The following is a 13479-nucleotide window of genomic DNA, read 5'->3' as shown; positions in this document are numbered from 1 at the left end:
CTTTCCTCCTAACTTGCATAACATTTGGATGCCTGGAGTGACAGGATCTTTAGTAGCCCTCTAGTAATTGACATAGAGTATGTGATATTATTTTGATTGCTCTTGATATGCTAATTCCCTGATACTGCTATTGTTCCCCTTAATATTTGATGCCTGGATTTGAGGAGGAGAGTGTCTTGGTTTAGCATCTTGATGTCAGACTGTGGCTTGCTAAAAGTTGCAACTCAGCCGGCCTATTGCAATAAGACAAAAGTCCTTTGATTTCAAAAGGCTTTACTGAAGATAAACAACCATTAGAGTACACATTCCAAGATACACGGATCTTAGCTGAACTTAAAAATTGTTACGAATGCCAAGCAAAAGCTGAGGTACAGAATATGCAGTTCCCTGCAGGCCCCATCCTCCCCCTCAGTTCTCAAAACAATCGGCCCAAGGGTGAGAAAGTGAAAGTTTCCCAAGGGTGTCGGAAAGGCAGATATATGTAGACACAACATTCCTCTTCTCTCTGTAAGCATTCATCATTCTTTTGCCATCTGCAAAAGAAACACTTAACACACAGACATGAACAAAATGGAGTCTCTTTGGTTTAAACACAATTAGAACCTGACATTCTGCCCCGTCTAAAATGGTCCTCCCCCAGGTTTAAGAGGATACTGAGTATGAAACGTTTTTAACAATTTAGGGGCATGAATATGAATAGATTCTACCCATTCATCATGACCAGACTCAAAGTCCTTCCACCTAATCAGGTAAAATAACTTATTGTGTCGAATTTTGGAGTCCAGAATTTCTTTTACTTCATAGTGGACTTGGTCATCAATCAAAGTAGGTATTGGTGGAGTGGTGGCGTGCCATTGGTTTGCAGGGGAAACCTTTTTTAACAAACTAATGTGGAAGGTAGGATGGACTTGACGTAAATTTTTTGGTAAGTCCAGTGCTACAGTGACTTTGTTGATTACTTTGCGAACAGGAAAAGGTCTCAAAAATTGGAGAGCCAATTTACAGCTTGTTTGAGCCACCCTTAAGTTCTTTGTTGAAAGATAAACAAGATCTCCTGGATGCAATTCCCATTCGGCCACACGATGGCGATCAGCGTATTTTTTGTAATCCTGTTTGCCCCCGGCGCAGGGGCAGGTTCCCCCGTTGGACAGGGAACCGCCGGTCTTACCGGACGATGAACAACAAGAACCGGCGACGCCACCGCCTGACCCTCCGCAAGGTCCACCGGACATCTTACCAGAGGATCTTCCACAGGGGCCTCCTCAAGATGATAATCAACCGCCAGGACCCCCGAGAGACAGGAACCAGGAGAGACCTCAAGAGCAACCCCCTCTTCAACCACGAGAGCCACCGCTTCAGCCCCAAGAGCAGCCTCCAAGACTCCCGCCACCGCGGGGACAACTGCCGCGTCATCCTCCTCTGAGAGGTCCAGCACCACAACCCTTTCAGCCGCGGCAAGTACCTCAAAGCCCCCCGCTGCCAAGACCGCAGGGTCCTCCGCAGCCGAGACCGCTGGGTCCCCCACCGCCGAGACCTCAACAACCACCAGTGCAACCTATCCCGCAGCGACCAGACGCACAGCCCAGACCGAGGCCAGTACCTGTACAGTACTATCCGTTACCAGCTCCAGCCCCGGTCGCTAGACCTCAGGAGTTGCCGATGGGGTGGGTGAAGTTGGAAGCCACGTTTGATGGAGACCCTTTGAAACTAGGGTTTTTCTTAGTACAAGCACTTCAGTTTTTCAATCGTTGGGGACATTTATTCGAAGACGAAGCTAGCCAAATGGAACATCTAGGATCCCGGCTGCAAGGGAAAGCGGCGGAATGGTATGTAACTTTGTATGAATTGGGGGCCCCAGAGCTTGATACCTTGCAAGGCTTAGCAGCGGCTCTTCAAGCACAATATGAGGACCCGCTAGAAGAAGATAGAGCCCGAACGGAATTACAAACCATTAGGCAAGGCAATCTGTCGGCCAGGGATTATGTTACTATATTCCGACAGCTAGCCGCCAAATGCCCGAGATGTGAGGAATCCACAAAAATAATCTTGTTTAAACAAGGCATAAATCCTAAATTGTTGGACCGGGCCCTTATGCAAGACAATCCCCCAACATTATTGGGTTGGATTCAATTGGCATGTGAAGTGGAAAACCGTATACAGGAAGTACGTCTAGTAGAACAACAGCAGGCTTCGGGGCACCGAAGGACCTCGATAATTGTCCGAGGGGGAAGAGGAGCAGGATACGTGGCTAGAGGAGCGAGAGAAGCTAGATGGCGACAAGGACTGTGTCTACATTGTGGTCAAAGCGGCCACTACGCAGCGCAATGTCCACTCAGGCCTGTGCAACGAGCTCCGCTCCAGCCAGTACGTACAACCTCTACCACCCTTCCCCCACCATACCGCCCAACGCCAGCTCCCCGAACTGCTAGAGGGCGCGGTGCAACCCGCAGAAACCCTCCGGAAAAAGAATTAGAATTGGAAGAAGTTATGGACCTGGATTCAACCGCTTTAATTGGAGAAGAAGGACCTGAAAGCCCGAGTTCGGGAAACGAGATGGATCTGTCGTAAACGGACCCAAACGACAGATCAAAAATCAGTCCATTCCCATAGTGGACAGACCCCGAGGGTCCATCTTATTCATGCCAGTTACGTTAGTCAACCCAGAACGGAAAACTCATTTTCGTGTACAAGCGCTTATTGATTCCAGATGTTCGAGGGATATCATTGCACCCGCTCTGGTCAACGGACTAGCACTTCCAATGAAGGAACTAGAAACTCCGGTCATCTTTGAACAAATGGATGGCTCCAACATGAATCCAGTAACCACCGAAACCATACCTGTGATTACAGGAATGGGTCAGCATTGGGAAACGAGGTCATACGTGATTAGCTCTACTGCCAAATACCCTCTAATTTTAGGTAGCAGATGGTTGTGGGATCACAACCCAGACATTGACTGGCCGGTCAGGAGCATTACATTTAGACACGACGGTTGTAAAAACCACCGTTGGAACCAAAATTGGGATACCGATCCTACCCAGATGGAGAAAGCACTACTAACCCAAGAAGAAATCAATCAAATACCGAAGGAATACAGAGCCTATCTGCAAGCCTTCACTGAAGAAAAAGCAAATGCCTTACCTCCTCATAGGAGGACAGATTGTGCAGTAGAAATCCTCCCAGGAGCCACTCTGCCCAAGGGCAGACTATATCCAATGAGTCCTATAGAAAGGGAGAAACTACGCAAATTTATCGATACCAACTTGGAAAGAGGATTTATTCGACCTGCCAACAGTCCTCATGCAGCCCCAGTACTGTTTGTAAAGAAAAAAGATGGAGGACTAAGACTATGTACTGATTTCAGAGGACTTAATGCTGTCTCCTCCACAAACGCGTATCCAATTCCCCTAATCAGAGATCTGCTCAACGTCGTGGCTCAAGGTAAGATCTTTACAAAATTGGACTTAAAAGATGCTTACTTCCACGTCCGTATAAGAGAGGGGGATGAATGGAAAACCGCGTTCAATATGCCCTTAGGGCAGTATGAATATTTAGTTATGCCTTTTGGCCTATCTGGAGCACCTTCAGTTTTCATGTCCATGATCAATGAAGTTTTACATGAATTTCTATATAAAGGAGTGGTTGTTTATCTAGATGATGTGTTAATTTATTCAGAAACGGAGGAGCATGTAAAATTAGTTCAACAAGTATTGACCACCCTTATGCACAACAAGCTACCCATCAAATTATCTAAATGTGAATTTCATAAATCTGAACTCAGTTATTTGGGATACTGCATCTCCAAAGATGGGCTAAAAATGGATCCAGGCAAAATTAAAGCAGTGCAAGAATGGCAACCCCCTACTACTCGTAGAGAATTACAATCCTTTTTAGGGTTCGCCAATTTCTATCGAGAATTTATAAAGAATTTTGCCCAAATAACTCTCCCTCTCACAGAATTACTAAAAACAAAGAACAAAGGGGAGCAAGCCAAGAAACCCACATCCAAATTAATTTGGACTCCAGAATGCCAGTTGGCTTTTAATAGATTAAAGCAACAATTTGTATCTGAACCAGTCTTGCAACACCCCGATGAAAACCGCCCATTTATTGTGCAAGTGGACGCCAGCGATACGGCGATAGGGGGAGTCCTATTGCAAAAAGGGGAAGACAATAACCTGAAAACTTGTGCTTATCTCTCACGCAAATTCTCAGAATTGGAGAGAAATTGGAATGTTTGGGAAAAGGAAGCGTTTGCAGTCAAAGCGGCGCTCTCTTCTTGGAGGCATTGGTTAGAAGGGGCCCGACATCCTTTTGAGGTGTGGACAGATCACAAAAATTTGGAAGCATTACGCAGCCCCAGGAGGTTAAATGCCAAACAATTGAGATGGGCTGAATACTTTTCTAAATTCAATTTCACCCTGAAGTTTTTGCCCGGCAAAACTAACTTTTTAGCTGATGCTCTTTTGCGCATGCCCCAACTAAAAAGCAAGCGGGAGGAAACCATAGACACAGTATTCTCACCAACGCAACTAGGAGGCGTGGTCACAACGCGCAGTCGCGCAGCACAGCAGACTCAAGCTGAACAGGGGTAGAGACAAAAACTGAAAAACGAAGTGGAAAAGGAGGGGGAAAATATACCCAAAGATAAACTAACTCAATCTGCGCAAGGGGAATGGCTTTGGGGCGATCGTTTTTATGTACCCGCTAGTTTAAGAAAAGAAGTGTTGCACCGTTGTCATAATGCCCCAACTGCTGGCCACTATGGATATTTGAAAACGCTTCATTTAATACAAAGACAGTTTTGGTGGCCAAGCTTACGCAAAGACGTCTCTCAATATGTGGCATCTTGCCCAATATGTCTCAGTGCTAAAACTAAAAAAGGAAAGCCCCCAGGACTATTACAACCCCTTGAAACTCCAAGCAGACCTTGGGAAATCATTTCTATGGACTTTATTACTGATCTCCCTCCCTCCAAAAACCACACTTGTATACTAGTTGTGGTGGATTTATTTTCAAAGCAAGCCCACTTCATTCCTTGTACCACCATACCGTCAGCAAGAAAATTAGCAGACCTTTTTGTGAAACATATTGTAAAACTACACTCTTTTCCATCAAAGGTGATATCTGACCGCGGCGGACAGTTCGTTGCCAACTTCTGGCGGGAGCTTCTTATGGGCGTGGAGCAAGGCCTTGGCTCCACCCACCATCCGCAAACTGACGGACAATCAGAAAAAACTAATCAAATATTAGAACAATTCCTACGCTGTTATATTAATTTCCAACAAGATAATTGGATTGACTTGTTACCTTTGGCCGAATTTTCCTATAACAACAGTGTGCATGCCTCCACGGCAGAAACGCCCTTCAAAGTAGTGTATGGATATGATTTTAAACCATTTCCTTTTGAAGCTCTCCCCCCTTCAACAGCTTCCAAAGATGTTTCGGACTGGTGGGGAGAGGCTGCGCAGCAATGGACTCTGATTCAAGCAAATCTTGAAAAAGCCAAACAGGATTACAAAAAATACGCTGATCGCCATCGTGTGGCCGAATGGGAATTGCATCCAGGAGATCTTGTTTATCTTTCAACAAAGAACTTAAGGGTGGCTCAAACAAGCTGTAAATTGGCTCTCCGATTTTTGGGACCTTTTCCTGTTCGCAAAGTAATCAACAAAGTCACTGTAGCACTGGACTTACCAAAAAATTTACGTCAAGTCCATCCTACCTTCCACATTAGTTTGTTAAAAAAGGTTTCCCCTGCAAACCAATGGCACGCCACCACTCCACCAATACCTACTTTGATTGATGACCAAGTCCACTATGAAGTAAAAGAAATTCTGGACTCCAAAATTCGACACAATAAGTTATTTTACCTGATTAGGTGGAAGGACTTTGAGTCTGGTCATGATGAATGGGTAGAATCTATTCATATTCATGCCAGTTTGGTGTGAGAGCCAGTTTGGTGTAGTGGTTAAGAGCACGGGACTCTAATCTGGAGAGCCGGGTTTGATTCCCCACTCCTCCACAAAGCCAGCTGGGTGACCTTGGGCGAGTCACAGTTCTCTTGAGCTCTCTTAGCCCCACCCACCTCACAGAGTGATTGTTGTGGGGTAATAATAACACTTTGTAAACCGCTCTGAGTGGGCATTAAGTTGTCCTGAAGGGCGGTATATAAATCGAATATTATTATTATTTCCGACACCCTTGGGAAACTTTCACTTTCTCACCCTTGGGCCGATTGTTTTGAGAACTGAGGGGGAGGATGGGGCCTGCAGGGAACTGCATATTCTGTACCTCAGCTTTTGCTTGGCATTCGTAACAATTTGTCAGACTGTGGCTTGCTAAAAGTTGCAACTCAGCCGGCCTATTCCAATAAGACAAAAGTCCTTTGATTTCAAAAGGCTTTACTGGAGATAAACAACCATTAGAGTACACATTCCAAGATACATGGATCTTAGCTGAACTTGAAAATTGTTACGAATGCCAAGCAAAAGCTGAGGTACAGAATATGCAGTTCCCTGCAGGCCCCATCCTCCCCCTCAGTTCTCAAAACAATCGGCCCAAGGGTGAGAAAGTGAAAGTTTCCCAAGGGTGTCGGAAAGGCAGATATATGTAGACACAACATTCCTCTTCTCTCTGTAAGCATTCATCAAACGGCTTGCCATCTGCAAAAGAAACTTAACACACAGACATGAACAAAATGGAGTCTCTTTGGTTTAAACACAATTAGAACCTGACACTTGAAACGGCAGCTGCAGAGGCTGGAGTGAGAGGACGAAGAAGGAAGGTAGCAATCTCAGTGGAACAGGCTTCCTCGGAAGGTGGTGGGCTCTCCTTCTTGGAGGTTTTTAAGCAGAGGCTAAATGGCCATCTGACAGCAATGCTGATTCTGTGGATCTTAGGCAGATCATGAGAGGGAAGGCAGGAAGAGTTACATCAATGCTTAGTTCTTGTGGCCCCTTCATACATGCCCAGGGTAAGGCTGATTGTAACCTTGGGGTCAGGTAGCACTTTTCCCCGGGCCAGTTTGGCTAGGGATCCTGACAGTGTTTTGCCATCTTCTGGGCATGGAGCAGGGGTCGCTGGGTGTGTGTGGGATGGAGGAGGAGGGAGTTGTGAATTTCCTGTACTGTGCATAGGGTTGGACTAGATGACCCTGGAGGTCCCTTCCAACCCTATGATTCTGTGATCCTTATACCCTGCAATTTCCTAGTGTGGCTCTGGGGTTCAGCTGGAAAGCAGACCGTATTGACATGAACATGTGTCTCAGGTACACACCTCTTCTGACCACACATGGGAAGAAGGTGCATGGCAGGACCACATCCTAGATGGGTCTCACATTTTTATATAGGGACAAGGGTTGTCTTTTTTTATATCTGTGAATATTTTAGGCAGTTTTCATTGCATTGTTCATCACCGTTGTCATAAGTTTCATTGCAATAGCTCACAGCCTTGACAATTGACGTCAACCACATCAAGATTATGATACAACTATCACTGTCACTGTAAATACTCTTAATATATCTTACAATTTTATAACAATCATTAAAATCACATTAAGTTTAAACTAAAACCAGCATCAATTCAAGCAATTCAGTAGATAGTTGGCAAAATACATGAGTTTATCCATCAGCCACAACAGCTGTGGATGATTTTAACGAGGCCTTTATCACCATTGCAACGAATTGTGCCTGTTGCATCATTATTCATTTAGTTTTGTCAGCAAGTAGTAAAGTTAATCTATCGTTATCCGCTCTCCCAGGATATTATAATAAAATATCCCCAAGGTATCTTTCATATTTACCAATGCAAATCTTGGACACGTTGCACTGTGTATTGTAGATATTATCCTGTCTTTAGTTTTTTAATCCACAAATGTGACGGACAGTGCATGTTTAGATAATCTATTAAAAGACGAATCTTTAGCCACTACTAAGGCAACAGCTAAATTTTGTGCAATGGTGATCAAATTACGCAACAAACACCAACCAGGCGTATCCGGGCTTTGATTCAGACCACTTTAGAAGGTTACCATATGGTGGCTGTTTAAGATCTCTGCTTCCTAATTTTAAAGTGTTTATGCGGGGCTATATTTATATTTATGATAACTGTTGTAAGATATGTGATGTATGCTAATTAGATTTTATAATATTTATATTTGTACTATTTTAACTGAAGTTTTAACTTGTATAATTCTTACCAAATAAGAGAATGTCTTATTTTACTAGTTTAAAGCTGGTCGTGAACCGAAATAAATAAACTCATAATCCACAAATTAAGACCGAATGGTATTTCACATTTGTTTCCTGTCTCTTAAAGGCTGCACTTTCTTTGATTGCAAAGCCTAATGAACGATGACTCAGCCCGTACTTCATTATGTAGCTTAGCTATTGCCTTCCACTTTTGAAGGATTATTCATTCAGCAATTGCCAAGAGTCATTAAGAGCCAGTTGCAAACGGCAACTTCACGGAGATTTTAGAGGGTTTGTAAGGCAGAGCTTATGGATGCAGATCAGTTACTATAATGGCACATACGGCTTGTTCTCTTGTTATTTGGGTTACAGTATATCTGGTCAGCTTCTCACTCCATCCCACCTAAATTACCCCACTTCATTACAGCCCCTGTCCCACGTTCCCCAGCGTAGCCCTTTCCACCTTCAGAAAAGCTGGCGACCCACGAAATTTTTGTGAAATGAGATTTTAGCGGGCTTTAATGATGCACGCTGAAGAAAAGCAGGATATAAATATTTTAAAACAGGCATGCTAAAGAAATCAACTGCCTCGCGTGGCTGGGTGGGCCGGGAGAGGAAGTGCTAAAGCAGTACTGCCAAGCCCTGAAGTCAGAGCTGGGCCAAAGCACACACCAGTCGTCAGCAGGGCAAATTGACTGCAAAGTACAGTTTTTTGGCACACATGCGTGGCAATTCAGGAAAGCACGAGGCTTTGCCCAAAGGAAAAAGGAACACGAAGTGCAGCACCCTTAACCTGGCGTATTCAGGGACGACAGCCATTCCCTTACCTGCTTTCTGGTGTTCAAAGTGATGTTTTACGTGATAGGCCTTCAATCTGTGCAGGTAAGTGCCTTCTTTTGGACAGCCGTAATGCAGGTAATAGTGGGTCATGTCGTAGAGAACGTAGCCAAAAAGTCCTCCAGCAAAGAGGGATGTGGCAAATGCTTCCGGAAACAGAAGATTGGCAAGCAGGTAGAACAAAAAGATGGGCAGGGATGCTGGTACAGGCGGGAAAACTAGGCGCGAGTCATCAAATGGAGACTGCAAGGGAAACACAAAAAAAAGGATCGTAGATCCAGAGGAGTTAGCCGTGTTAGTCTGTAGTTGCAAAACAGTAAAGAGTCCAGTAGCACCTTTGAGACTAACCAGGGGTCATTTCGTAGAAAAAGAGCTGGAGGAACTCTCTAGCATAATTCATTAGCATAACTCATTAGCATACGTCATGCCCCTTGACATCACCGGAAGTGTGTCATTAACATAACTGATTTACATATGCCTCATCCCCTGACATCACCTATCCTGGCTGTTTTGGACCCAATCCTTGCCATTCAGGGCCAAAATTGGGCCCAAAATGGCAAAAAGTGGCTGAAAATGGCCGAAAAGGAGCCCAAAATGGTCAGGATCGGACCACTGCTGAGCGGGAGAGTAATCCACCACCCATCAGAGGCCCAATCCGGGCAGTTTCAGCCCCAATCCAGGCCGAAATGGGCCCAAAATGGCCTCGAAATGAGCCCTGAGACTAACCAACTTTATTGTAGCATAAGTTTTCGAGAGCCACAGCTCTCTTTGTCAGATGGATGGCCATGCATCTGACAAAGAGAGTTGTGGTTCTCGAAAGCTTATGCTACAATAAAGTTGGTTAGTCTTAAAGGTGCTACTGGACAAAAAGGGAGTTGCAAATTAACCCCCCTCTCAAAAAGCCAGTTCATAGGCCCCCGCCCCTACATGATGTGGAGACCTGCTTGGCAGTTTCGTATGTAATAAAATGCAGTTGTTGCTTGGGGGTGGGGCTTGTGATATGACCCAAGTAGGGGCATGGAGGAAAGGGTCATGGTAGCGTTAGCCAGTGTGTGTTTCCGTCACTCTGCCACGGAAACTTAAAGGGGGATCTTGGGCCTGCCACACACTTTCAGCCTAACCTACCTCACAGGGTTGTTGTGAAGACAAAATGGAGAAGGGAACCATGTAAAGCTGCTTTGGGTCCCCCTTTGGGGGGAAAGGAGGGGGTATAAATGAAGTAAGTAAATAAATAGAACACCATGTAGCTTGAATCACTGGTGACAACAGAAAGTATCCCAAACCAGAGATTCTCAGCTGTCAAGAGAAACTCCATATGTGTTTTTCACATCAGAAAATGCGGTTGCATGTCTCTCTCTCTCTTTTTTTTTACTTGGTAGCCTATATTTGCTTGGTTATATTATTATTATATTATTAGCCAACTTTGTGAAGATCTGGAAACCTTTCATGGACTTTCTGTATGTAAAAGAGCAGAACGAATTATTTGTGGATTTGAAAATTAGAATTGTAAGGTAGGCAACAAATAATAGGCTGAAATATGGAAAAATTAGGATATCTTCGCAGTAAAGTCGAAGTTATATATTTAGTAAACATATGGGTAATATGGAAGAGTTGCTGATTATGTAACGAGTTTAAAGAAATTCTGTAAAATGTCCAAAATGGTATGTCTCCCTCTATGTTTTTATTTATTGACTATTTAATGAGTACCCAGTTTCCTGGGGGTAAAGTGTAGATGACTGGGGAAGGCAATGGCAAACCACCCCGCAAAAAGTCTGCCAAGAAAACGTCGTGGTGCGACGTCCCCCCCATGGGTCAGTAACAACTCGGTGCTTGCACAGGGGACTACCTTTACCTTACCTATGTTTTTATTTATTCGTTTGTTTTTGTTTCTTTATGTGAATCTTTGTTAGTTGTTTGCTGTTGTATGTTTCTCATAAGAGGAAGCATTGCCAGTCTGCATAAATCACATTCAGATGCTAATTTGTGTGCATTCCAGCAAAGACACGCCTGCCCTTCTCTCAGGAGTTACATTCCCTCCCCCAGCCTTTTCACCAGAGACAGACGGAGCAACTGGTTTGTTTGTTTTTTTAAAAAGCCTACTCTTTGTATGATGCATCTGACCAAAATGCTAACATTCAAGATTCCCTGAGGCAGGGCTGTAGATATGCCGCAAATATCTGGGAGCACAGAAAAGTTGCAAAATGAGAAATTAGCTGTGGAATTCAGCTTCCTAAACACCCTAATTCTGAAGTAAAAAAACAAAATGTAAAGAATAAACTACAGTGGAAATGGTGTACATTTAACTTGCCGAGTTCAGCTTTTGTTACAAATTCAGCTTTTGTTAGTAGTCCATTTAGATGGTTCAAGGACAGAATTTTGATTTTCTATTTTGCCTGGATGGAATTCACATGGCCCTTGATGACAGGCAAGGATAATCCCACTCTTAAATACTTTATTGTCCATATTCTCGTCCAATGGGTTGCGCAATTAGGTGCGCTGTAATCTGGTTGTTTTAATGATATTTGTAATGTTGATGGTTTTACTTTGTTTTATACTGTTCCTGTTTTATCTTTTTATTTAATTTACTTATTAATGTTATCTGTTCTGAGCCCACTTACGGGGAGAGTGGAATATCAGGTGTTGGTTCTTACCTTTAAAGCCCTGAGCAGGTTGGGACTGGCATATCTTCAGGATCACCTCTCCCTGTATGTTCCCCGGAGACCGCTTCGATCAGCGGATAAATGTTTACTGGTGGTTCCTGGCCCTAAGGAAGCCCGCCTCGCTTCAACCAGGGCCAGGGACTTTTCAGTCCTGGCCCCAGCCTGGTGGAACGCTCTGTCAATGGAGACCCGGGCCCAGCAGGACATATTATCGTTCCGCCGGGCCTGTAAGACAAAGCTGTTCTGCCAGGCGTTCGGTGGTTGAAGGGGGCGGTGCCATGTCGGCCTCCCACCTTTGGGGTGGGGGGTTCTCCCCACCATTGCACCTTAATGTATTTGGTTAATTTATTTTATTATTGTTTATTGTATGTTGATTTTAGAATTATTGTTTTTTTTTTGTTTTTATTGATTTTAACTGATGTTCACCGCCCAGAGCCCCTGAGGATGGCAGTTTATAAATCGAAGTAATAAATAAAATTAATTAATTAAATACATAAATAACAACAACAATAAAGCACAGCGGCTTGAACTTCCTGTTTGGGATCCATGGAGGTCTAACGCAGCTCCACTTGCGGAGCTGACCGGACTGCCGTTTTAACCGGCCGGCGGGGTGAAAATAGCCCGCGGCCGACTGCTCTCAGGCGGGGAGCAGGCAAAGAACGCTCAAGACCCTAGGGTGAGCTAGATCTCGGACGAGGGGGGGCTCCACACAACGAGTCTCCCCCCGATCCTTGAGGTCCCACCTTGCGACGGGTCGGCTATAATCTCTGCGGCAGTTTTGGGGCCAATTCGGCTGGCATAAGACCTACATACCCAAGCATCGATTGGGGGAAGAAGCTGAGAGGAGAACTTAAAATCGAAACAGCGATTACAACCCGAGAAAAGTGAAGAGAAGGTAAAGATCATTATCTTCTGAGACGGGACAGATTGATAAAAACAGAGAGGAAAAAAAGTAGATTTTTAAACTGCAACAGACTAGTGAAAAGGAGGGGAAGACTCGGCAGGAATCGAATTTAAAAAGAGACTAAGTTTAAAGAAGTTATTAAAGAAATGGGACTATTGTTTTGAATACCTGTGGCTTTGGAGCTGTGAGAAAAAGACACCATCGCGAGATCTGCTGTGGGAAGACGGGAGACAGGAAGTGCGTAATAACAATAGAGTGGCTGGAGAGAAGCGGCCCTTGCTGGAGGGCAGGAAGTAGGGAATCGCCATTTTTGAAAGGGGAAGGGTCGCGGCTTCAGCGGAAGAGGAAGTAGGCCATCTTGGATTACAAAATCATAGAGAAACCATAGAGAAAAGACGCCCGACATTTTGGACTCTTTAAAATTTAATTTCTATAAGAAGACCGGGACATTTAAAATAGAAAAACGTTAAATTTTACGCCACGGAGTTAAGGAAGAGAGCGGATTCGTGGGAGCGAGCTAAAGCAAGCCCCACGATGTCAAAAAAAGAGTGGCAATCGGCAATAGAAAACCTGGATAAAAACCTGGACAAAAAACTTTTAGATATGATTAAAGAACTTAAGGACACGAAATTGGAGCTGATAAAAGAGGTTAAAGAGGTTACACAGACAGTAAAATCGGAGCTGTCAGAAGTGAAAAAAGGTATGGAGACAATACGAAGTGAATTACAAGGAACGCAGCAGAGAGTTAAAACAGTAGAAGACGCGATGGAGAATTTAGCAGACACGCAACAAACAGAGATGAGATTGGTGAAGGGGAGAATGTCAGTTGCAGAAACTAAACATATGGAGAAGCAGCTACGTTTTCGTGGCTTGCCAGAAGTGGAAG

The 13479-nt window shown here is 44.3% G+C and overlaps 1 protein-coding gene across 1 annotated transcript in view; it reads right to left on the bottom strand.

Annotated features, from left to right (window-relative positions):
* FA2H (fatty acid 2-hydroxylase) overlaps positions 1–13479 on the bottom strand; it is a 132767-nt gene that overhangs the window by 2542 nt on the left and 116746 nt on the right. The window contains exon 6 of the mRNA XM_055000245.1: positions 9020–9272. Coding sequence (XP_054856220.1) covers positions 9020–9272 — 253 coding nt within the window. The remainder of the gene's footprint in view (positions 1–9019; positions 9273–13479) is intronic.

Source organism: Eublepharis macularius, chromosome 16 (assembly GCF_028583425.1).
Source record: "Eublepharis macularius isolate TG4126 chromosome 16, MPM_Emac_v1.0, whole genome shotgun sequence".
NCBI lineage: Eukaryota > Metazoa > Chordata > Lepidosauria > Squamata > Eublepharidae > Eublepharis > Eublepharis macularius.
Note: the sequence above shows the minus strand (reverse complement) of the source record. Positions and strands in the feature narration are given on the sequence as shown.